Here is a 24,626-nt window from a genome sequence, read left to right on the forward strand (position 1 = left end):
ACTGGAGAAGTAGAAGAAGGGACAAATGAGCTTTATTCAGAGCATAGAAACTTGTTGCACAGCTGTTAAGTTTGTTTCTATGTCTTGAACAGGGGAAACGAGAAGAGGAGGAAGTGGTCGAAAAACTCAACCTCTTTCTGGATTTATTGCAGTCCTACAAGGTCAGTGCTACTACTGTAGTAATTGCGTTTGAAGCATCTCCAAATTGTGTTCTAATGTGTCAGCCAGTATGCAGAAATGAGAGGTGCACTTATGTATCAGATGTAACTGTTATCTTTCTAATCAGGTTCATATTTGGACTGAGCAAATTTTGATGTAGGTGTTTTTAATTTAGTTTAGCCATAGTGCTGTTACTTGTTCCAAACAGGAAGGCTGGTCTGGCTTCACTTATTGACTGTTGAGAGTGCTCCATTCTAATATTCTGGCCAGCAATGGTGACAAGCTTTAAGAAGATGCTGATGATGTATCTGCAGGATGACATGATAGAAATTAATTTAGACAGATTTATGAACATGATATCAATTGGAAGTTTGTTTTAATCTATCAACTTCAAATTGAGTTGCTCATATTTGGAATTTTTGCTTTAAGGATTTGTGTGAACGTCATGAGAAAGGTGTCCTTCATGAGCACCAACGAGCATTACAGAAATACAGCTCCATGAAACGGCAGATGATGAGTGTAACTGTGCAAAACAAGGAGCAGATTTCTGTGGAGCAGCTGGAGTCACGGATCGTACAGGTGCTCTGCTTTTATTATTGCTACTGAAGACTCATCTGAATTAACTTCAGTTTAATATACCCTTCTATTGCCTTGTTAAAATTATTATTTTATCATTTGGGAACTTAGGGGATAATAGCTGTCTCTTTGACCCAACAAAGATTTGATGAAGAGAAACTGATTGAACTGAGTGAATGAGTTGCTGATTCATGATCACAGCATGTTGTGAAAATTTGAAAGATGTGTTATACAATACAGTTTGAACATGGAGAATAATTCTGAGTCCAGGTCTGCATTTTATGTCAAGAGAGCAATCATAAGCAGGTCTTCTCGTGTTGTTGAGGTCCACAGGCAGAAGGCTCTTCTAAGAAATTGACGTTAGTGGTTGAATGATCTTGAGCAAGGGTTTTCAGGTGACAATGACTTGTGTTTACTTATTGCCTTTTACGTAGTAAAACATCTCAAACTCTGTCACAAGAGTGTAATCTAATAAAATTTGAAGGCAAGCCAAGTGAAATAATTTTTGGGGAAGAACGTTTTTAAGGTGGCTCTATAGTTGAAGAGAAGACAACTGAGCAACAGAGGTTTCAGAAAGGAATTCCAGGGCCTATGTAAACCGAAGCCAATAATTTAAAAAAAAATTGGAAATTGCTAGAGAAACTCCACAAGTCTGGCAGTATCAGTGGAGAAAGAAATAGTTAAAGTTTTGAGTCCACTGGGTCACTAGACTCAAATCATTAACTCTGCTTTCTCTCCACAGATGCTGCCAGATCTGCTGAATTTCTCCACAAAGTTCTGTTTTTGTTTCAGGTTTCCAGTGTCTGTGATTATTTCTTTATTTTGTTTTAGTGGTTGGGGATATGCAAGAGGCCAGAATTGGAAAAGTACATAGATCTTGGAGAGTTTTGGAACCAGAGGTGGTTACAAAAATATGAAGGAGTGTGGCCATGGATGGTTTTGACCATGCAGATGAAAGTTTTCAACTTGAATTTCTGGATAGGGAGCCAATGTACAGTATGTTGTTTGGAAAAATGATTTTGGAAGGAAGCTGAGGTGGGGCTATGATGCAAGGTTTTGACTTTCTGAAAACGAATGCTTTAAGACATTTAAGGGCAGAGTTTATTATTTAGGAAATATTGTAAGAATTTAGGATTAATCTAAGAGTAATATGGAGGTGGTGGGTAGGGGTGTGTGGAAGCTATATCATTGTGTCATAGTCCCTTTGTTCTCCCTGCTCCAACTCCTGTTTCTGGTCAATTCCTGTGTAGCAGTAGCTGTCACTAATGCCATAAATACATTTCCAGCAACTCCAGGTTACTTTTAAAGTTGTGGCATTCCATCAGACTGGCAATAAATTGCTAAATTCTTGTGTGAGGGAGGAGGTTGAGTATAATTTCTGTAATTGTGCACTGTTGTAGTTTCTGTTTCATTTTCATTAAAGTTGGCATCAAAGGAGATCTTGTATTTCAGCAAGAGAATACAATCTTGACCATGGAGCTTCGGAACTATTTCTCGATGTATTGCCTGCACCAGGAGACCCAACTCATCCATGTCTACCTACACATCATCTCCCATGTGCTGACTGCTTTCATTGATTCGCAGATTCAAGGGCACCGAGAGGTATGGGCTGGGCCTATAGTAGTGGCTGACATTTTATAGCGGTTTCTTTTGCCACTCTTCCTGCTGATTTGTGTCTTCTGGCAGTTGTCTACACGGCAGCTATATCCTTGACGCCAGCTCATATTCATTTGAACATATTTTAAGTTTATTCGGCTGTTCAACTGCACAAGGCATTGCCACGTGTCGTACCTTTCTATGCATTCTTCGTGCTTATTGGTTCTTCAGTTGATCAGGTGGCAGATGGTTCTGAAGGGGTTCACGTTTTATCATATTTAGTGTAGTTTTGATTCTCCTTCAGTGCTGTTTTGAAGTACTGGTTGAATTGCTAATTACTGAATGATGATTTTGTTTTGCCTCGTTCCAGATGAGTGAAGTGTGGAATGATTTGAAGCCAAAGCTGGGAGGTCTTTTGCCCAATGGAATGCCATCACCACCTCTGTCTCCAGGGAATTTGCAGACACCAACCTCCATTTTACCCACAGTGAATTGAGATGTTTCCTTTATTTCTGATGAATGGTGTTTTTTTTCTTCATTCTCTATAAAAGATTTCATATTTGTTCCTTAAAAAAGGACATTATCTGCAGAATGGTTTAAAAGTTTTCACTAAATAACAGCTACTCAAAGTTAGTAAACAGAAAGCCATACCATTTGCATTGGTCCACCTACTGCTGCTTGTGCAGGGATATTGGGCTGTTGAAATAAGTGCCTTCCCCCTTGATGATCTCTGGCAGTGTTGATGTATGGCCATCATTTGATATAATTAGGAGCATCACTGCATTGAATTAATCAGTGAACTTTTAGTTTGTTTTAACAAAACATTTAGGGCAATCCTCTTGAATTGCCCACAGTGCATCGGTGGGGACAGGGAACAGCCCCCCTCCAAAATAGTATCCAGACTACCCTGAGCTATTTTATTGTACCTACCTGGTAACTATTAATTGCCTGCATATAAACAATGATTATATTGTTGGATGTTACTCCTTTTGCTGCTGGGCACGATTGCATTACATTGTTCAATCTTCTTGAAAGGCAATGCTGGTTACTTGTGAAGACTCTTTCAGATGTGCTGCTTAATCCTGGAAGGTTGGGAGACACCTGATGAAGCAAACAAAAGTTTGATTCTCTGGCTGTGGTGAGGCAGAACCAATCCTATTGCTTGCTTTTTAACTGTGTATTCAATTCCATTCCTTTCCCTTTGAACTAAAAAAACGCCGAAGGACCTGATTAGTGATGACATTTGTTTTGGACTTAGTTGAAGCTGATGGGAGCCATATTATAAAATGGATTGTTTAGGATTTGGAGATCTTCCACCAGATTTTAATCTATGCAGTGTGGAGCATTCACTTTGACCCTAATTCACCATGGGTTTAAAGATTTATTGGAAATTGTGTCTGATGTGAACTTATAATGACTTTGGAATGAATATGCTCAAAGTTTTGATTGTAGCTTCCCGTTGCATTAACTCTCTGACTTGTCTTAAGTATTTTATGAAGTACAACAAAAAGACTAACCTTGTTTGTGAACAAGGCAGTGATGTATTTGTACATGGTTTTACTGCGACATTCAGCTTAATTTCTTCACACCTTGATATGCAGGGAGCTTCTGATCTGCAGAAGGTCAAATTAGTTGACTACAGATTATGTATATAATTCTATTCCTTGCCAAATTGGATTTGAATTATTCTTTGTATATAGATTTTCACTTCAGTGCTGTAAACTGGAAGCTCAGTTGTTTAACAGTTGTGCTTGAAATACTTTAGGATCATGTTGAGTGTTTTGGACTGAGGCAGATGTTCTGGCCTCTTATAACAACAGGAAATTCCAACATACTCAGGGATCTGAAATCCTTTAAGGTTTTGGGATGTTTCCTGAGGAATTCTTCTCAAAAAGAAATAATTTGACGGACTTTTGAAATGGGCATAGTAAGGTTTACATCTGAGAACAGAAATTGCTAGAAATTTTAGCTTATCGACATTTTAAAAATGGGAACACGCTAGATAACATTGAGTATAGACTTTATCCAAAGGCAGTAAAGTTCACCACCTGGGTTGTTAACCAGTCTCCATAAATCATTGTATTGTAGCCACCTGAAATGCAATAATTGGGGTGCTATGTTATCTACAATGTAATGTCAGAATTGTTTACAAGGTGCTAATTTGATGGGGTCACTGAAATGATGAGATTATTTCATATAGATTATCAGTGACCTCTAAACCCCACCTCCCTCCCTCTGTACATGCTGGAAAGATGTCACCCTTTCCTTGCATGTTGCAGTACAAGACAAAAATACATGAAACGTGGAATAAGCATCAAAGTAATGGGTTTCTCAAACATTCAGAATATTCCTAAAACCACTCCCCTCACCCTGCCTATTCAATTTTCAGAGGAATTAGAATCAGAAGTAGTCATAAGGCTCCTTTTTTTGCATTCTTCAGTCTGAGAGAGGTTTTAACATGTAAAAGATCTAGCTGTTGACCATTAATACAAGTTACGAGCATGTTTCTCCAATAACTTGAATAAGAATTGTACAGGTTGTGTACAGTGGGTTTTGTAGAGTGAGTTTATTCCACAATTCTACAGCACTTGCTGCTGAAAATTACTTGCTCCTCAGTACTATACTAACTTACTGGCATCCAGCTGACCATTTTAATATGGGTTATAGCAATAGGAGGTGAAGTATTTCTGGGAAATTTTATTTTGTAAATGGGGAAACTCCTTGTGTCTTTGTTACGCCATATGACTTGTAAAAGTCCCCTCGCTCTACACTTTGAGGAAGAGCAGCTTATTCAGTATAACTGTAAACAAAAAATCATTTTGTTGCTGTTTGTGTGCAGTTTGGCTGCTACATTATACAATAATTGCACTTGCAAAACAAAAAGAAAAAAATGCCTGTGTACAGTTTCAGACATTCTGCAGTAAAAATCCCTATAAAGGCAAATCTTTTTACACAGACCAAAATAACTCAATGAAAGTTTCTCCATTGCTGATGGGAAAGAGCTCTTCTGCAAACATCCTTTTAGCAGCTTTCACTACTTTTACTGTGATTGTGTTGCTGATTCAAAAGCTTGGCATAGGAGAAAGGGATCTTGACATGCTAAGTGTTAAGCCGCAGAAAGCTCCCTTACACATTGATTAAAACTTTTACTTTTTGTACTCTTGTGCTCAGAACAATTTCTTGATTATTAAGGAGCCTGGAATGCTGACGTGTCAAATTCAGTTTATGTATTTCCACCCAACTATAGCAGGATGGCTTTGAAATGGTGCACTGAGTGATCCTTTTGTCACCACATCAATAGCTGCTCCCTAAAAGGAGTAAACATCCTACTTTTGAGGAAACTGATGGGAGGTGCCCGGAATGTGATATTGGAGGAGTAGTCTTGAATATAATCCCTGTGTTGGGGAGAGGCCTCAGTCCCCTGACCATAATGCCCAATTGAAATGAGATCCGTTTGAGCCAAAATCCAATAATGCATTTGGCATAAATTCTTTCTTCACATAGGACAGTTGGGGTCGGTTTCACAACTATAATTTTGTGTCAAAGCTTGATTACTGAAGTTTGTTTGCAGTAGTGCACTACATTAACAGTTCACTGAGTATTTGAAGAGTCTGTGGACTACAGCAAATTGTGACTGAAACTAACAATACGTGGGTGATTTCTCGAAGTTAAATAATGTAAATTGTATGCAAAATTAATGCATTATTTTCAGTTGTCTCCATGTATGATTTAATGGAGGAATTACATAGTCATCACCTGACTGAGAGAAATGACTGTAAGATCGTATCCACAGTCCCTGTTAATTAAGGCTGTATAGTGCTTTTCAGATTGAGCAACATAAGATTGAGCCCTCTTCCTTGTGATTTAGATGATACCGATTGTCTTTTCATCTATGGTTTGCCTATATGACTTCTATCCATTCTCAGAACTGAATTTAAATATAAATTTAAGACTGGGACAGTCGACAGTACCTGCTGTTTCTCATTACTCTGCTCAGTCAAAAAGCTCCCCCTTTAGTCCCTCATGCTCTGTTCAGTCACAAATGCTACAGATTGACCTGTCTCGTTTGAGATATTGCAGAACTGGGTGTTTGAAATTGAAACCTCCCTCTGAAACAGCTGGGTTTTTATATAGTTGGAACTGATATAACTTATTTTGGGCAGAGACCAGCGGGGAGTACCTAAGTCCAAAACACTTTCACAGTGGATGAGTTTTCTCATGTTGGCTGGTTAAAAGGTGAATATTTTAAATAGCAGGAAATAACATGGAAATGGAAATGAATTTATGCTCTTTAAAGGATTACCTCAGATGTAACTAATCAGATTGGTTGAAAATCTGTCAATTGTGTTACCACTTTGCAAAAGAGGTAAGACCCAAAATGTGTTTTCTGAGCAATGTGCAACAATATATGATTTTGAAAACTATCATGTAAACTCGTGGGTTGGGAGCTATGGCTGATTTTATCTTGTTCTTGTTGTCAGTTTTTCTCAATGCAGTTAAAACTTTTGGGGGTGTGAGGAAGGAAGGATTGGTGGCTGAGGAAATTGTTTTGTGGGAGATGTTTACAGTGAAGAGTGTTGAAATTAATGTGGCTCTTGCTAATCTAGAGAGCTAAGTGTTGATCATCTACAATTACATGTACTATCTCTGCTCAAGTCAGTTGGAAGGAGATTAACATTTGCACTTTATTGAATAATGTTCATGTTAAAATCCTCAGATTATATTCAGAATATGAAGCAAATTCAGTGATTTACAATATATATTTACTATGTATAAAAACTGTCACAATAAATTATATAACTTCTGGAATGGTGTCTTTGTTCTAAGCAGTTGCTCATTGTTTTTAAAAGTCTTCTTTTCCCCCAAACTATTCACTTGAGTGCAAATGAGAACTGTTCCAATTTAAGAGTAGGACAAAACAATGCTCCCATTAAGTTGATGGGGTAGACATAATTATAAGAAAATTACTATTTGAAATTAGCAACACAATAGGGTGCTAAAGTTTGTTTTTTGTCCTGCACAAGGAGGATTATGGTTATGTGAATGGTGAAGTGGAGAAGCTAAACTAGTTCAAATGAACCAGTTAGCTAGTGTTGCATCTGCCATAGTGTGTATTAATTCTCATCTAGCAAAGGAACTGAGTTGACTCTTAGTAATAATAAACAATATTTATTTAACACAATACTGCAACATCAAAATACACGATAAATCATACACTACCATACTAGATCTTGGCCTTGATCCACATGGCAATGATTGTCTGGTCTTCTGCCGGTGGTCCCAAGGGTGTCTTCATAGTGGTTGGCCTCAAGTTACTGCCTATGACAATGGTATTGTGGTGATTCTTAGTAGTAGTTCCAACCCTTTTAGTATTTAGTAATTAATAGTAGTTCCAACCCTTTTAGTATTTAGTCTTTAGTATTCTCCAAAAGATCAATAAAGGCTCTGTCATTCAGATTGATTGGACCCAATCAGGCATTGACATGTCAATGGCAGGGTGGTCCTTGGGCATCCCTTCCTGGAGATGTTAGGTGCACATAGGTCAGGTAGCCCTCTCTAAATAAGGGTGCGAGGTGTGCCTGTGTCAGGCAGACAACTCAAGATTCCAGTTGTCCTGGGAATGGTATTCAAGTTGATTCTATTCAATTCAAATTTGAGTGTATGTTGTAATTGTCTGCAGCTGCTGGGTCAATTACATACTGTTTGTGTGTAGCTGCAGCCTGCCTGGATTCTGCAAGATGTTTATTAGCACAGTCACTTTGGTTAAGGCTTGTCATAACTTCCCATCGTCCTTCACTTATTGTCCGTTTTCATAAATCCATCATTTTGAGTGGCCCACCTGGCCACAGTCCCACCTCCTGATCCTGAATGCGAAGAGTCATAGATCACACGATCATAGATCAATTTCCACGCAGTGACTACACTATCATCCAGGTTCAAGCAAAACACAACCCACACTTAAGCAACTAAACTCTTACAGGTAAAATCACACCTAACTAAGATCAAGCAAATGTCATCAAACAAGATCGAAATGGAATATCAAAATGCGGACTAATGTTCTGATCAAGCGAAGGCATTGGAGAAAACAAACAAATACCGAAAAATGGAAAAGGCAAACAAATATTATAAAACTGAAGCAAACAGATCAAGTAGGGTTGCTGAGTACAAATGAACCAATAGTGGTAGATTAAAATAAATAAGACATTGGAGAAAATAAACATACAAAAATGTTAAAACCACAAAAATATTCATAAATCATAAAAGCATAAAATAAAAGCATAAAACAATAGAACATTTTATATAAACAACATGATAACGAATATTTACTAGGCTAACATATTTTCCTGGTCTGCTCGGTGTTTCTTGTGTGTTGTTTCTGGTGCTGATGACAATTCCAGTGAATTATATCTTGGTTATGTTCTGTGTGGTTGTGGTTGTCGCCGGGAGAGATCACTATAGTTTCTGTTATCATTGTCTAATATCTGAATAGTTTTGAACTAATGTAATGTACGTGCCTTAACCCCCTCTCACTTTTTAAAATAAAGAATAGGAATGTGAACCCCATGTGGAATGTTAAGTTGAGTTTAGAGGCCTGGTACTCTCCAACCTTGGTTTCTAGCGGTAGGGTGGTTTTAAATGGCCTGACCGCAGAGTGGTCAGAAAAAGCTGAAATGAGGTGGTCATCATGATGAACGAATTAAATGTAAAAATGAAGTTGTTGTGACCAATGAAGAAAATTTGAAGACTAAGATGAGATGGTTGTTGTGACCATGGGTAGAATCTGATATGGAGATTATATCCAATGAATGATGCGAGGAAAACTGAAGAATTGTAACCTGGTTACTCCCATCAGTATGTACAGGAATAAGAGTTGGTCCCACTGGGACTACAGATAGGTGTGAAATGCATGAAATTTTGGACCATCAGAAACAGTTGCACCTCGCTTTGGGTGGCTGTTAGCTGTTTCATCACCTGGCTTCATGAATGAATACATTCGTCAAATAGGCACCCAAAGAGACTCATCGGTATGTTGTGAATCCTCAGTCTCTGGGGACATGGCAATATTGCGTCCACCCGGTTCCCATGTCCTGTCATTCCCTCTAACGGCGATACCCTGAATGTTGGATATTGCCATTCAATGTTCTGGGTCAGTCTGTTTTTCCCTGGTCTGTACTAGCCTTTTTTATATTGTCACGTGTCCGTGTTGTGGGTATGCCATCTGGGGTCTGAGTTATAATGAATAGAGTTGTTTGATTTGTGTTTTCGGGGTTATTGGGGAATTCTGTCATGTCTAGATTGTTGGGAGTGTGTGACACATTTGTGCTCTCAGCTATTAGTGAGTTGTTCCAATTTGTTAAAGTCCTCCACTAAGTCAAGTAAATCATCTGGGGGTCCCTGTAGACTAGGAGAAAGTGAGGACTGACACCCTCCTTTGACTGACTGAACTGGTCCTCACTCTGAACAATGTCTCTTTCCAATCCTCCCACTTCCTCCAAACCAAAGGAGTAGCCATTATGGATATGTGGAACAGTCCATCTTCCGCAACTACACTGGCACCACCCCCCACCTTTTCCTCCGCTACATCGATGACTGTATTAGCGCTACCTCATGCTCCCACGAGGAGGTTGAACAGTACATCCACTTCACTAACACCTTGCACCCCGACCTCAAATTTACCTGGACCGTCTCAGACTCCTCCCTCCCCTTCCTAGACTCCTTCATTTCTATCTCGGGCGACCGACTCAACACGGACATTTACTATAAACCGACAGACTCCCACAGCTACCTAGATTACACCACCTCCCACCCTGCCCCCTGTAAAAACGCCATCCCATTTTCCCAATTCCTTCGCCTCCGCCGCATCTGCTCCCGGGAGGACCAATTCCAATACCGAACAACCCAGATGGCCTCCTTCAAAGACCGCAATTTCCCTTCAGACGTGGTTGACAATGCTCTCCACCGCATCTCCTCCACTTCCCGCTCCTCCACCCTTGAATCCCGCCCCTCCAATCGCCACCAGGACAGAACCCCACTGGTCCTCACCTGCCACCCCACCCAACCACCAGATACATCGTATCGTCCCTGTAGACTGCATAGGCTGCTAGTTCTGCAGTTTGGGCACTTAGATGGCTGGGTCATTTTAAAGCTAGTTCAACCAGTGGCTGTCCTTGAGTGTTGGTCCTGTATATCCCACAGCTGGTGATTAGCACAGTCACTTTGGTCAAGGCTTGCCTCAATTTCCCAATATGCCTTATTTCCCAGCATGTCCATTTTCATAAATAAATAATTCAGTGGCCCATGCGGCCACACTAGCTCTTTTCAAATGACCAACACGTACATTAGAGAGCAAGACACAAAGTTCATGGAATGTAATTTAGATCTGTGGTGTAATTTAATATAATGCAATAAGATGGATGTTCATACTAATCCAACTTTCTAAACCTTCAGTAAAAGAATGGCAGAAAGAACTTTCTTCTGCCAATGTCTGAAATCACCATACGTTTTAATTTTTGTCACCTTAAATATTAGGTCAGTGTAATTTTTCCCAGAATTTTACAATGCAGCACAGGAATGGAGGTAAATTCTGAATTCTTTCTGTACTTCCTCCATTACAGCTTCAGGTTTAAGAAGTAGCTCTTATCAGATTAATTCAAAGCAGCATTCTAATGTTAAATTACCCAAGTATACAATATGCTGGTTTGCATACAAACCTTTGTAATTCCCCTACTTCAAACTATTCGTTCAATACACCTTTATATTTGGCTGTGGTTCTAGAGGCCCATTGCTCTTCACTACTTCCGAAAGCTTAATGTGTCAACTCAACGTAACTGCCCTTGAAGTAATCTACCACAGCCAGCCTTGTAGGTACTTGCATAATCTAGATTTCTCATTTTATGGGTAGAAATCCACCAATAGCTATATCAATGAAAACAGCTGCCTCTTTGCAGATTAGATCTCTTCCACTACCCATATAGTGTGAATAGGGAACGTTATTTTATGTTGTAGTTGGGGGAATGCCGTGGCCAGAGTGTTAATTGATGGTGAGATATAGAAGGGACGTTCCCATTGCAACCTCCCATCCCTTACTTCCCTTCCAGAAGTTGCAGTTTCAACACTCGATCCACAATGTGGTTAACAGTATTGATCTGTTCAGGCAATGTTCCTTCCCTCTCACTATGTCATTTACACTACTTCCAGGGTAACAAAACCATTTCAGTCAGGACGAAAACTAATTGTCCCTCTTTCTGAATAGATCCATTTTCCTGTAGAAAGTTCCTTCATTCTTCACAAAAGATGTCTATAAAATTTGATGTTTAATGTAGTCTCAATGGTTTGAGTAAAGAAAATGTTACTAGTATTAAGGTTATAAATCAAATTGTTTACAAAGCTGCCCTTGTGCACCATCTAGTGGGTACTTGCAGAGAAGCAGTTAGAATTTCACCATCTATGCCCTCTACAAACTCTTTGTTTTGGGGAATTTCTTCTTTTCAAAACCCCAGTATTATAAAGAAAGCAAATTTACTTATGACTACAAATACAAATGACAGTCCAAAATGATCCAATATTTTTCTCATCGCAAACTGATCACTCAATTTAAATAGAATCTAATCTCACAAACATCCAGCAACAAAAGTCCCAAATCTCTGTGCTCCATGATTTATTGCTCCAGTATCATGAGGCAAAGAGTTCCACTTGTATCCAAGGCTTATACTGCAGTGGAGTTTGTGAGGCCCAACACTTTAACTGACAGGTAGAAAACAATCATCAAAACAGATATGGGAAAGGAAGATAGATGTGTTGGGTGACTAATGACAGGATTGTGAAGGTGGTGTGGTTGATGTACAAGGCTAGGATCACAGCTAAATAAAGCCTAAAATATCAGGATTTAATTCTTCTGAGAAAAATGCAAAAATCATTTTTGGTAATCATTTACTACATTGTTCCCAGTTTCTTAATGTTTGTTAAAGTTTCCCCCACTTTGTCCTGTGACTATTTGAAAATGATTACAAATCATCAGAATCCAGACTCCTCCATTTCCAGCTCTTTCAGCTCCTCCACCTCCTGCAGTGTGTATTCCAGGATCGTGGTATGTCCTTTGAACTTGAAATAACCCTTGAACAGCTTCTTCTGGAGTAACAAGGGGAACCAGATAATGTCATCAACCCACATCTCATCAAATGGAATCTTGTCCAGGTCAAACCACTGTGGAAGCATCTCTATGAAAAATGGAGAATTGGACGTGTTTTTCAAATCCAAAACAACAAATGCAAAAACACCATGATTAATTGAGTAATTGACACAACCACGTAAGACTAGGGTAGATGGCCAAAAACTTGGTCAAAGAGGTAGGCTTTACCTGCAATTGTCGTAGTGGAGGGTGGTATGGTGCTGAGAGGGTTCAGAGAGGTGGAGGGGGCAGTGATGGTACTAACAGCCATGGCATTAGGTATATTTGTCGTTAGGACTGGATCTCAGGATACTTGCTCTATCTATGAATATGTAGAAAATGACATCCCCAGAGAACGATTAGTTAGATTAGATTAGATTACTTAGTGTGGAAACAGGCCCTTCAGCCCAACAAGTCCACACCGACCCGCCGAAGCGTAACCCACCCATTCCTGTACATTTACCCCTTTACCTAACACTACGGGCAATTTAGCATGGCCAATTCACCTGACGTGCACATCTTTGGACTGTGGGAGGAAACCGGAGCACCCGGAGGAAACCCACGCAGACACTGGGAGAATGTGCAAACTCCACACAGTCAGTCACCTGAGTCAGGAATTGAACCCGGGTCTCTGGCGCTGTGAGGCAGCAGTGCTAACCACTGTGCCACCGTGCCGCCCAAATTCTAGTTAGAATTCAGGCTAATAAAAGTACCTGTAACAGAAAACATCACTACCTCCCTTACGCTTGCTGCATCTTTCTTGACGGCCATGTGTTGATACGTGCACTGATCAAACTCAATATACAAAATGGACATTAGCTCACGATAACTAGTCAGAATCTTGTCATGGAGTAATCCAGGTGTATCAGTACTATGTAGCAATATATGGCAAGAAGAGTTACAGAAGTAGGGAGGGGCAAGACTGGATTAGAACTCAAACTTACTTGGTTCTAAAATACCTTTCATAAGAACATATAAAATAGGAGGAGGAGGAGTAGATCATTCAAAACCTTAACCATTCAATAAAATCATGGCTGATTTGTTCCAGGCCTCAACTCCTCTTTCATTCTGGCTCCTTTTAGATATTTGAAATCTTAGTGAGTTGAGGACTATTTACCTACTCTTTAAATACTTTAAGGGATCTAGCCTCCACATTTCTCTTCAGAGAATTCCAGACATTTGCTGGGAAAGGAAATTCCTTCACATTTCAGTTTTCAATGAATGTGCAGTAATGAGATTTCCTACTAGTGAAAACATCTCAAAATTTACTGTCAAGCCCCCTCAGAATTTTCCATGTTTCAATAAAAAAAACTCATTCCTGTGAATCTAATGAATAAAGGCCAAACCTGTTTGGCCACTATTGATAAGTCTATCCTTTCAGCCGAGGAATCAATCTAGTCAATCTTTTTTGAACTGCCTTCAATGCCAGTATATTATTTTTAAAAATCAGGAGCAAAACTACACAATACTCCAGATATGGCCTCATTAATGCTTTGTACAGTTGTAACAGGGTTTCCCTATTTTTAAGACTCAAAGCCCTAGCAATTAAGGTCAAAATTCCATTTACCTTTTTAATTACTTATTCACTTGCATGTTAACCTTTGGTGTTTCGTGCACAAGAACACTCAGACTGTTCTGTGCTGTACTTTCTTTGGAGTGCTCCCCCTTTTAAAAAAATAAGTTGCTTCTCGATTCCTCCTACCAAAGTGATGACCTCACACTTTTCTACATTAAACTTCATCTGCCATGTTCTTGCCCACTCTCTCAACCTATTAGAGTCATAGAGATGTACAGCATGGAAACAGACCCTTTGTTCCAACTCGTCCATGCTGACCAGATAATCCTAAATTAATTCAGTCCCATTTGCCAGCACTTGGCCAATATCCGTCTAAACCCTTCCTATTCATATACCCATCCAGGTGCCTTTTAAATGTTGTAATTGTACCAGTCTCCATTGCTTCCTCTGGCAGCTCATTCCATTCGTGCATCACTTTCTGCATGAAAAAGTTGCCCCTTAGGTGCCTTTTAAAACTTTCCTCTCTCACCCTAAACCAATGCCCTCTAGTCTGGACCTCTCCACCGCAGGGGAAAGACCTGATTCCCTGTGATCTCATCACAATATACCTTCCCACCTGTTTTTGTATCATCAGCAAATTTGGACATAAGACATTTTATCCCCTCCTCCGTCATTAATATAGATGAAAATCACAACACCAGATTATCATCCAACAGGTTTATTTGGAAGTAGTAGCTTTCGGAGTGCTGCACCTTCATCAGGTAACTGTGGAGTAGGATCGCAAGACAGAATTTATAACAAGATTACAGTGTCATGCAACTGAAACAGCATAGAGTCATAGAGATGTACAGCATAGAAACAGCCCCTTCGGTCCAACCTGCCCATACCGACCAGATATCCCAACCCAAACTAGTCCCACCTGCCAGCACCCGGCCCATATCCCTCTAAACTCTTCCTATTCATATACCTATCCAAATACCCCTTAAATGTTGCAATTGTACCAGCTTCCACCACATCCTCTGGCAGCTCATTCCATAATGAACAAACCTAGATTGCTGTTAGGTCTTTCAATTTTTAAAATGGGTTGCAGGTTTCGGTTCATTAATATATAAATCCCAGAACTTCTTTTAAGTCACATTCTTGGGATAACTTAAGGTTTTATGAAAAAAGGTGACATCTCAGCACAGACAATGCATTAAAGGTATGAGGTTAGAGTCTGTACATATTCCAATTTTGAGTCAGACTGGTTCTATTACCAAATTAGGAATTTATAAAATGTTATATGGATTGACTTTTTGCAGATTGTGTGCTCTTTGGGCAAAATAGAATTTACCTGCAAATACAATCCACAAATGCAAATTCACCCTATAGACATATGTGTTTGTGCACGACAGAGTAAGTGAGTATGTGCACACGCGACGGAGTGTGTGTCTGCGTCAATGCATGCTTGGTAGAATGTGTGCATGAGTGTGACGGAGTATAAGCTTGTGAGAGGGTGTGAATGTGGTTATGAGTGTGTGTATGACGTAGTGTGACATGAACCCAAGGTTCCGGTTGAGGCCATCTGCATGGGTACTGAACTTGGCTGTCAGCCTCTGCTCTGCCACTCTGTTGTTGTGTATCCTAAAGTCTGCCTTAGAAGATGGTCACCCGTAGATCCAAGGCCGAATGTCCCTGACTGCTGAAGTGTTCCAGGACTGGGAGGGAACATCCCTGTCTGGCGATTGTTGCGTGGTGTCCATTCATCCATTGTTGTAGCATCTGCAAATGCATGCACGCACACTCTCTCACACTCACATGCACACGCATACATATAAATTTATGGGGGTGAATTTGCATTTGCAGAATTGTATTTGCAGATATATTCTATTTTGCTCAAAAAGCACATAATCTGCAGGCAGTCATTCCTTGTAACATTTTATAAATTCCTACTTTGGACTCAAGATTGGGATACAAACAGATTCTAACCTTATACCTTTAATACAATGTCTGAGCTATGACGTCACGTATTTTTATAAAACCTTAAGTTATCTTGAGAATATGGGTTTTAAGAAGTTCTGGGATTTACATATTAATGAACTGAAACCTGCAGCCCATTCTAAAAAATGTAAGACTTAACAGCAATCTAAGTTTGTTCAATATATAGTTTCAGTTGCATGACACCGTAATCTTTTGCTATAAATTCTGTATCTTATGATTCCACAGCTACCTGTTGAAGGAGCAGTGCTCTAAAAGCTAGTACTTCCAAATAAACCTGCTGGATGATAACCAGGTGTTGTGATTTTCAACTTGTCCATCCCAGTCCAACACCAGCACCTCCATGTCATTAATATAGATAGCATGACTGAGGCTCTAACACTGATCCTTACAGCACTTGTTACACCTTTCCAAACTGTAAAGGCCTATGAATCCAGATTTTGTCTTCTGTATTAACAATACATGCCCCATTTTAATACATTACCCTCAATACTGAGCTCCCAACTTGTGCTCGAACGTTTTTGTGGCACCTTATTGAATGCCTTCTCAAAATCCAAATACACTAGATTAAGCATTTCCCCTTTCTCAATTCTGCATGTTATATTCTCAAAGGACTCGAGCAAAAGATCTCTCTTTCACAGAACTATGTTAACTGTTTGTGTTAAGCTTTTCTAAATGCCTTGTTATTTCTTCCTTAATAAAGGACTCTTGCATTTTCCCCAATGACAGATAACTGGCCTTTCATTTTCTGTCTCCCTCCCTTCTTGAACAGTGTTGTCACATTATTTGCTTTCCAATCTGCAGGAACTCTTCTGAAAAATGCTTCTACTATTCTCTGCAGCCACTTATCTTCAAAACCTTGGATGCAGGTCATCAGATCCTGAAACTTGTCAGCCTTTCATCCAATGAGTTTGTCAATTACTTTGTCTCTCACCATAAGGACTGTTCTTTTCCACTATTAGCATCTTGCTTTCTGTTATCTTGGGTATGTTTATACAGTCTTCCATCACAAAGAGCTATGTAAAAAATTGGTTTACATGATCTGCCATTTTCCTGTTGCCCATTATTAAAATTCCCAATTGCGTTGTCCAATGATCCCACAATTACTGCATCTACACTCTTTAAAAGTACCCAAAAAATTACTTTTAAATTAGATTATGTGGAGGTGTTGGACTGGGGTGGACAAAACAAAAATCACATGACACCAGATTATCGACCAACAGGCTTATTTGAATCCGGAAACTTTCGGACCTCCCGCTCCTTCCTCAGCCAGCTTGTGAGAAAGAATACATCGGACATGGAATTTATTGGAATAGGTCAAAGGGTCGTACAATTTATGCTAATCTATTGAACAAACCTAAAAGGCTATTAAGTCTTTAATGATGGTGAGTTAGAATGCAAGTGCAGGTTTTGATGAATTAATATGTAAATCCTTGTCCATGATAATTTCAGGTTTTATCAGAATACCTTAGGTCAGACAATGCATTTTAGGTACGAGGCCATGTTTCATGTCTATATCTCATCCTGGAGCCAGATTGATTTTATTTCCAAAGTAGGAATTTATAAAATGCCACATTAACTGACTATCTACAGATTGTAGGCTCACATGCTCTCTCACACATATACTGCCTCACACTCACCCTCCCTCTCTCTCACACACAAATATATGGGGTGAATTAGCATTTGCAGATATATTCTATTTGTTCAAAAAGCACACAATCTGTAGACAGTCAGTCAATGTGGCATTTTATAAATTCCTACTTTGGAAATAAAATCAGTCTCGCTCCAGGATGAGATACAAACAGCACCAGGTTATAGTCCCAACAGGTTTATTTGGAAGCACTAGCATTTGGAACGCTGCTCCTTCATCAGGTGGTTGTGAAAGCTGCTCCTTCATCAGGCACTCCAAAAGCCAGTGTTTCCAAATAAATTTATTGGACTATAACCTGGTGTTATTTTTAACTTTGTCCACCCCAGTCCAACACTGGCACCTCCAAGTCATGGAGATACAAACAGACATGAAACATGGCCTCATACCTAAAATTCATTGCCTGACCTAAGGTGTCACCTTTATTGTGATAAAAACTGAAGTTATTGTGGGGCATGGATTTAAATATTAATCAATTAAAACCTGCACCTCCATTCCAACGTTTTAGAGACTTAATAGCCATCTATGCTTGTTCAATACATTTATATAAGTTGTATGACCCTTTGATCTTTTACTATAAATTCCATGGCCGATGTATTTTCTCTCCCCAGCTGCCTGAGGAAGGAGTGGGAGCTCCGAAAGCTTGCGGTTTCAAATACATCTGTTGGACTACATCCCAGTGCAGTTTGATTTTTGACTTTTAAAGCAGAGTCACTTACCATCCGATTCCAATGGTTCCCCTTTGCAACTATCCGTAAAGAATATGTGAACATCCAGTAGTTCAGTCTCATCCACAAATTCAAACTTGATCCGTCCGACTTTTTCCAAGTTGTCCACAGTCAGACTGCTCTCTTCCCACAATTCTCTGAGGAAGGAATTAGCTTTACTTCAAGGAACAAATTTGAGGTTTCAAAAAAAAAGCATTTCAAATAGCTGGAACAGAAGAAGCAAGACATTCAGACTCTTGTATTAATTCTGCCATTCAATGAGATTATGTCTCACCAGGACCTCAACCCTACTGAGCAGACTGAATTACATTCACTGACTTGCAGATTAAAAAGACACCAACATTTCCACTGATACCTTATGGTTAAAGGAAGCATGCTATTAAACCCCTACACCAAAAGTTTCTGGATTTGAACTTATATCTGCCATGAACAACACAGTTTTAAAAAGGGAGCCTTAGAGAGACTGCAGAAGAAAATAACAAAATAGGGTGATAAGTTTCCAGAATTTGGACTTTTAAAGAAGAATGAATTTAGATTAATACTATGGAAGAGTTCTTTTAAAACAATGATCAGAAATTCATTTGAACAGAGACATAAATAGATGACCAAACTTGTTAGGTGGGGCTACAGTAATAGTACCAGTAGTTAAGTTAGATGGAAAAATTGGAGAAGCTGGGGCTGTTCTCACTCACCAGAAAGTTTTTTTTTAAAAGCATACTCTTCCATGGGACATAGCATCACCAACATGGCCAGTTTTTGTTGCCTGTCTCTAATAACCCTTGAACTAAGTGGCTTACTGTTCCATTTCAGAGGGCAGTTAAGAATCAAACACACTGCTTTATGATCTAGAGCAGTGTTTCTCAACCTTTCCGTGTTCAACGCCCCCAAATCACCAAAGTCTGTTTTTGCACATATAACTGCAATACACTGCAGTGCTGAAAACGGAAAACTCTTGTGAAATATGTTTTATATACAACAAAAAATAAATGTTATCATTCATTACTGTTCTTACTGTCCACCTACTTTTGGCTCACTCTGTATAAAATTTAATCCGTGATAGCAAAATAGTCAATGCGATCCTTGTGGTTCAGTTGTCTTGCTAAATCATATACATCTGGTTCAATTTTTGTCAAAAGCAATCTCAGGTCACCACGCTGAACAACATCCATGCAATTGTGGGTCTTATCTTGTATTCTGGCGATGGCACTGAATCCTTTCTCAACCAAATAAGAGGTCGGAAATGCAAACCGCTTTGCCTCTTTGCTTAATAGCGGGTGGTGTTGAATCCAAAAAAGGGGCTCACCCATTTGCGAAAACCGAATTTTCATTGCAGTGTCATTTTGGAGCTCGATCATTTCTTCCTGAAGGCGAATGTCCATTTCTTCTGCGCATGAGATAAAGGGATCAGTCAGCCATGTAGGGATCTCCATCTCGATAAGATCAGCAAATCGTATTTTCATATCATCCTGCAATGCACGAATGTGAGCTGAGTAGATAAGTAATTGATCATCAGTAACATCCTCCGCGATATTGTTTAAACTCGGGAACTGGTAAAACTCACGACGACTGATATTCCGATGAAAGAGATCAAATTTTGCAATAAAAGATATAACAGCATTCGTTGCTTTTATGAAACCCACATTATCTCCTTGTATTTGCATGATCAGCAAATTGCACTTATCGAATATATCTGCGAGATATGCACAGTCCTGTTTTACAGTTTCGGCTTTCATACAAAAGTTTTCATTATTTCTGTGTAGGAATTCGATGATAGAATCAAATAGTTCATGGAAACGATTGAGGTATTTTCCTTTCGCGAGCCACCTCACTTTTCTGTGTGTAGCAGCAATTGCAGAAATTCATCTTCATTATCTTTACAGAGCTGGCGGAGAAGTCGTTCATTCAGAGCATGTCTCTTTATATAATTTACCACATCTGTCACCACTTGTAGAGAATGGTTGAGGGCTTCACTAAGTTTCTTTGCAGCCAGATGCTGCCATTGGATAATGCAGCGTACTGTGAAAAAATGTGGCGCTTCTCTCTTTAATAATGCAAGAAATCCCTGATGTTGGCCAGTCATAGAATGCACGCCATCCGTAGCACAAGCAACAATATTTTTGAGGGGAACAGACTTTTTAATCAAAATAATCCTTGACACAGTCAAAGATAATCTTACCTTTGGTATCTGTTAGTAGATCCACAGCAAAAAGTTGTTCTTCTTATATTTCAATTTTGTCGATGAAACATACATACCCCAAAGGTAAAGCTTGATTTCCGCATATCGTACTTTCATCAATTTGTAAGGCGATTTCTTTCGATATCAAAAGGGAACATAATTTATCCTCAACATTTGAGGCCATTTCATCGATGCGCCTTTTCATGGAACCGTTGCTAAGAGGAATATGCTTGATAGTCATTGATGGTTCTGATGTAGCACAGTTGATAATACTTCGGCAATAGCTGGAAGCACCAACGATTCACCCATGGAATGAGGTTTACCACATTTTGCAATTAGCTTCGCTATGTTCGATGATGCCACAAGGCCATCTACATTTGTGGCTCCCATCTTTGAAAAAGCAGTGGAAATCGTTGGTCGCTGATTGAATTTATTCTTTAATGTTTGAAAATATGCCAAATCTTTGTCCTTCTTGTCACTGTGTTTCTTTTCCAAATGTTTAATAAGATGGGAAGACTTCATGGCCTCGTTGGAAAAACTTTGTTCACAGAGCAAGCATAGTGGTAACTGCTTATTAGATGGAGATTGAATAAAGCCATATCGTAAATAGTCCATGCTATACTGCCTGCACTTTTTCTGACTCGATGAGGCCATTTTTACACCGTCACTCAAATATCCTAATGGAATCATGGGTATTACCTTATCATTGATAATTTTAAGACGCTCAGACAAGTGGCAAAATTTGATTGGCTAATTAGCTGTAATGTGCAATCATTCTGCCACCCGGTAGTACAGTTGAAAAGCTATGTTTCGTCTTCCTAGAAGTGACAAGAGTTAGGTGATATTGATCTAGTCAGTAGAATCAGTGCCAACTGCAAATGAGTTCAAATGGTTTGCCATTCACAGAGCAGACTATCAATAATAGCACAGCAACCAATCAGAGCTCACGTAGGCCAGGCCAGATAAGGATGGCAGATTCATGAAGCAGATGGGTTTTTTACAACAGTGAAAGTTTATAGCCACTCAAAACAAGACCAGCTTTCAATACCAGACTTAGTCATTGAACTTAAATTCCAGCACATGTTGTAGTGGACTCTGAACCTATATTTTCAGTGAAAGTTAAGGGATGATTCAATAGAAGTAGTCAAAACATTGAGAGGTTTTGAAATTGAATTGAATTGAATTTATTGCCACGTGTACCGAGGCACAGTGAAAAGCTTTGTCTTGCGAGCAATACAGGCAGATCACAAAATTAAATTGTATAGATAAGTAAATAATGGGTTAACAGCAGCAAAAACACAGGTACAGGTGAATGTTAAGAGTTTGTGAGGTCCATTCAGTATTCTAACAACAGTAGGGGAGAAACTGTTTTTGAAACCGGTTGGTGTGTGTTCAGGATTCTGTATCTTCTCTCCGATGGTAGAGGTTGGAGAAAAACATTGCCAGCGTGGGATGGATCTTTCGAGAATGCTGGTGGCCTTTCCTTGACAGCGGACCTGGTAGATGGATTCTGTAGATGGGAGTTTGGCCTTTGTGATTGTCTGGACCGAGCTCACCACTCTCTGTAACCGTCTCCAATCTTGAATGGAACAGTTGCCATTCAAGTGATACATCCAGTTGGAATGCTTTTGGTGGCGCACCTATAAAAGTTGGCAAGGGTATTTGCCATCACGCCAAATATCCTCAGCTGTCTGAGGAAGAAGAGACGTTGTTGGGCCTTTGTAACAAATATGTCCACATGAAGAGTCCAAGAAAGCTTGTTGTGGATGACCACTCCCAGGAGCTTGACATTCTCCACTCATTCCACCGCTGTGCTGTTAATGTGTGGGGGGAGGGGTGGCATGAGTAACATCCTGCCAAAAGTCAATAATGAGTTCCTTGGTTTTGCCAGCATTGGTTTGTTCTCAGTGCACCATTTTTCCAGGTCTTTCACCTCCCATCTGCAGTTTGTTTCGTTGCCATCTGAGAGTTGATCGTCTATGGTGGTGTCATCGGCGAACTTGTAAATGGCATTAGTTGGTATTTGGCGACGCAGTCATGGGTATATTAGGGGGCTTAGTACACACCCCTAAGGGTCTCCAGTGTTGCGTGTTAGTGAGGATGAAATATTGTCCCCAATCTTCAATGATTGTGGCCTGTGGGTCAGGAAACTGAGGATCCAGTTGCAGACAGTGGGGCTTAGTCTGATATCATTAAGTTTAGTAATCAGTCTCGAGGGGATAATAGTGTTGAAGACTGAACTGTAGTCAATGAGTAAGATTCTTAAGTAGCTGTTCTTACAGCAGATAGGGAGAAAGCATTTCCACTAGCAGGATTGTAAGTAACCAGAGCTCATGGTTTTAAAATAGTTGACAATATAAAACGGAGAACACATGAGAAGGCTAGATTTTACAAAATGAGTTCTGATTATCTGGAATGTATTGCCTCAAAGGATGATGCTGGCAGATTCAATAATAGCTTTCAAAAATAAACTGGTTAAACATTTCTAAAGAAAATAAATTGAAGGCTTATGGGGAAGACAGAAGGATTGGAATGAACAGGACTGGATAGCTTTTTTCAAACAGTTGGTACTGGTACAATCGGCAAAATGGCTTTCCTCTGTGCTGTTGGATCCTACGATCTGAGCTGGGCAGTGCAATTTGGCTGAACACACGGGGAAGAAAGAATCAGTTAGATGCACAGTTTTGATCACTGTGAAAGATCACCACTGGAACAAATGTGTGTGTCTCATTCAGGATACAATTGGACTTGTCTGTCATGTCCTCTTTTGTCATACAGAACGCCTGTGCTCGCTATTCTAGGCTTGAACAATATGGCTCCAGTTGGACCCCACTGAGAGTGATCACCTTTGCCATCAGCATGAAGGGAAAATAAATAGCACAAGAATTACCTCTTTGCTCCTTCTTCAATGGTTTCTCCGGGCTGCACTTTGCCTCCAAAACCATTCCAGCGATTGGCCCCAAAACCTCGTTTCTTCCATCCCAGGAGGATCTTTTGTTGTCTCACAACAATCACAAGAGTCAACAGCTTTGTAGTGACCATCTTTCTACAATACTAGCTTCTCAATAGCTGTCAGCTCTGGTCGGGAAGAAATTGTTGTAAAACAGCTTTGAAATAGCATTCAATAAATTGCAATTGAAGCACAGTAAAATATCCCAAGATGCTCCACAGGAACATAAAACAAAAAAAAAACTCATTAATTCATGTAGCGAGATTTTAGGGCAGGTGTCCAAAAATGAGGCCAACACTTCTATTTCTAAGCAACATCTTAAAGGGTGGGAGCAGAGATTTATAAATGAAATTTGAGAGTTTGGGGCCAAGATAGCAGAAAGAATGGCTATAAAGGGAATTGGGTATATACAATAGGCCAAAGTTCAAGGCAAAGATAGGGTGAAAATGAGGCTTTGAAGCAATTATCAACTCCAATAGGGTGATTCCATCAAGTCACAAACAAAATCAGTCCTCCACTATTCAGAAGGCAACAGAATTTGCCAGAAGCATGTTAAGAAAGAATCCACACTGATGTGCAGCAGTGCCTTTTACGTCTTTCGGACATCCCAAAGTAGTTTTTCAAGTGCATACACCTCTAATGTAATCTTATCGCTGGAACTGAATCGAATTTATTGTCACGTGTACTGAGGCACGGTGAAAAACTTCGGACAGGTGCATGAACAGGAGAAGTTTATAGGGATATGGGCCAAACGCAGACAAATGGGGGACTAGTTTATTATGGGAACATGGACTGGTTGGACCGAAAGGTCTGTTTCCATGCTGTATGACTCTGTAAGTGCACTTTCCTAAGTTCAGGAGCACCAGGCAACAATTAAAGATCATTAATTAAAATTAAATTTATACGGACAGAAAAGCGGAGTCAACCGTTTACAGTCCAAGAAGGGTTATCGGATTCGAATCGTTAACTCTCTTCACAGATGTTGCCAGACCTACTGAGTTTCTCCAGCGCTCTGGGTTCTTGTCTGTGATTTCCAGCACCCGCAGTTCTTCATATGGTTATGGAAACAATGTATCCATCCTGGTTTTGGATGAATGAAACATTTGTGATCCTGGGACAGGTACCTGGTTGA

General features: G+C 39.7%; 2 protein-coding genes across 6 annotated transcripts in view; one reads left to right on the forward strand and one right to left on the reverse strand.

Annotated features, from left to right (window-relative positions):
- Window positions 1–7,140, forward strand: part of snx8a (sorting nexin 8a) — a 33,114-nt gene extending 25,974 nt beyond the window's left edge. For 3 of the 4 annotated variants that reach the window (XM_072559205.1, XM_072559206.1, XM_072559207.1), the window contains 4 exons: window positions 93–161; window positions 589–738; window positions 2,188–2,337; window positions 2,702–7,140. In XM_072559205.1, coding sequence (XP_072415306.1) covers window positions 93–161; window positions 589–738; window positions 2,188–2,337; window positions 2,702–2,827 — 495 coding nt within the window. In that variant the 3' untranslated portion in view covers window positions 2,828–7,140. Of the gene's footprint in view, window positions 1–92; window positions 162–588; window positions 739–2,158; window positions 2,338–2,701 lie in introns of those variants that run through there. The other variant, XM_072559208.1, reaches the window with a different exon arrangement.
- A 344-nt stretch (window positions 7,141–7,484) lies between these two features.
- On the reverse strand, window positions 7,485–24,620 carry nudt1 (nudix (nucleoside diphosphate linked moiety X)-type motif 1). 2 transcript variants are annotated; one of them, XM_072559214.1, is made up of 4 exons: window positions 24,490–24,620; window positions 23,435–23,622; window positions 18,360–18,505; window positions 7,485–12,548 (listed from the first exon to the last, which is right to left on the reverse strand). In XM_072559214.1, exons 2-4 carry the CDS (start codon window positions 23,584–23,586, stop codon window positions 12,346–12,348), a joined length of 501 nt encoding a protein of 166 aa, XP_072415315.1. In that variant the 5' UTR covers window positions 23,587–23,622; window positions 24,490–24,620; the 3' UTR covers window positions 7,485–12,345. The 2 variants fall into 2 exon arrangements, with proteins under 2 accessions (XP_072415315.1, XP_072415316.1); XM_072559215.1 differs by having other exon boundaries at window positions 24,486–24,617.
- Between the last annotated feature and the right edge of the window lie 6 nt (window positions 24,621–24,626).

Source organism: Chiloscyllium punctatum, chromosome 40 (genome assembly GCF_047496795.1).
Source record: "Chiloscyllium punctatum isolate Juve2018m chromosome 40, sChiPun1.3, whole genome shotgun sequence".
NCBI lineage: Eukaryota > Metazoa > Chordata > Chondrichthyes > Orectolobiformes > Hemiscylliidae > Chiloscyllium > Chiloscyllium punctatum.

Bases quoted from the DNA above. Each gene is read 5' to 3' on its own strand.
- nudt1 (XM_072559214.1), bottom strand. From the start codon at position 23,586: ATGGTCACTACAAAGCTGTTGACTCTTGTGATTGTTGTGAGACAACAA. The intron at 18,506-23,434 runs GTAATTCTTGTG...TTCCTTCCTCAG, and splicing joins ATTGAAGAAGGAGCAAAGAG to AGAATTGTGGGAAGAGAGCA. The intron at 12,549-18,359 runs GTAAGTGACTCT...CATTTTTCATAG, and splicing joins GGAACCATTGGAATCGGATG to AGATGCTTCCACAGTGGTTT.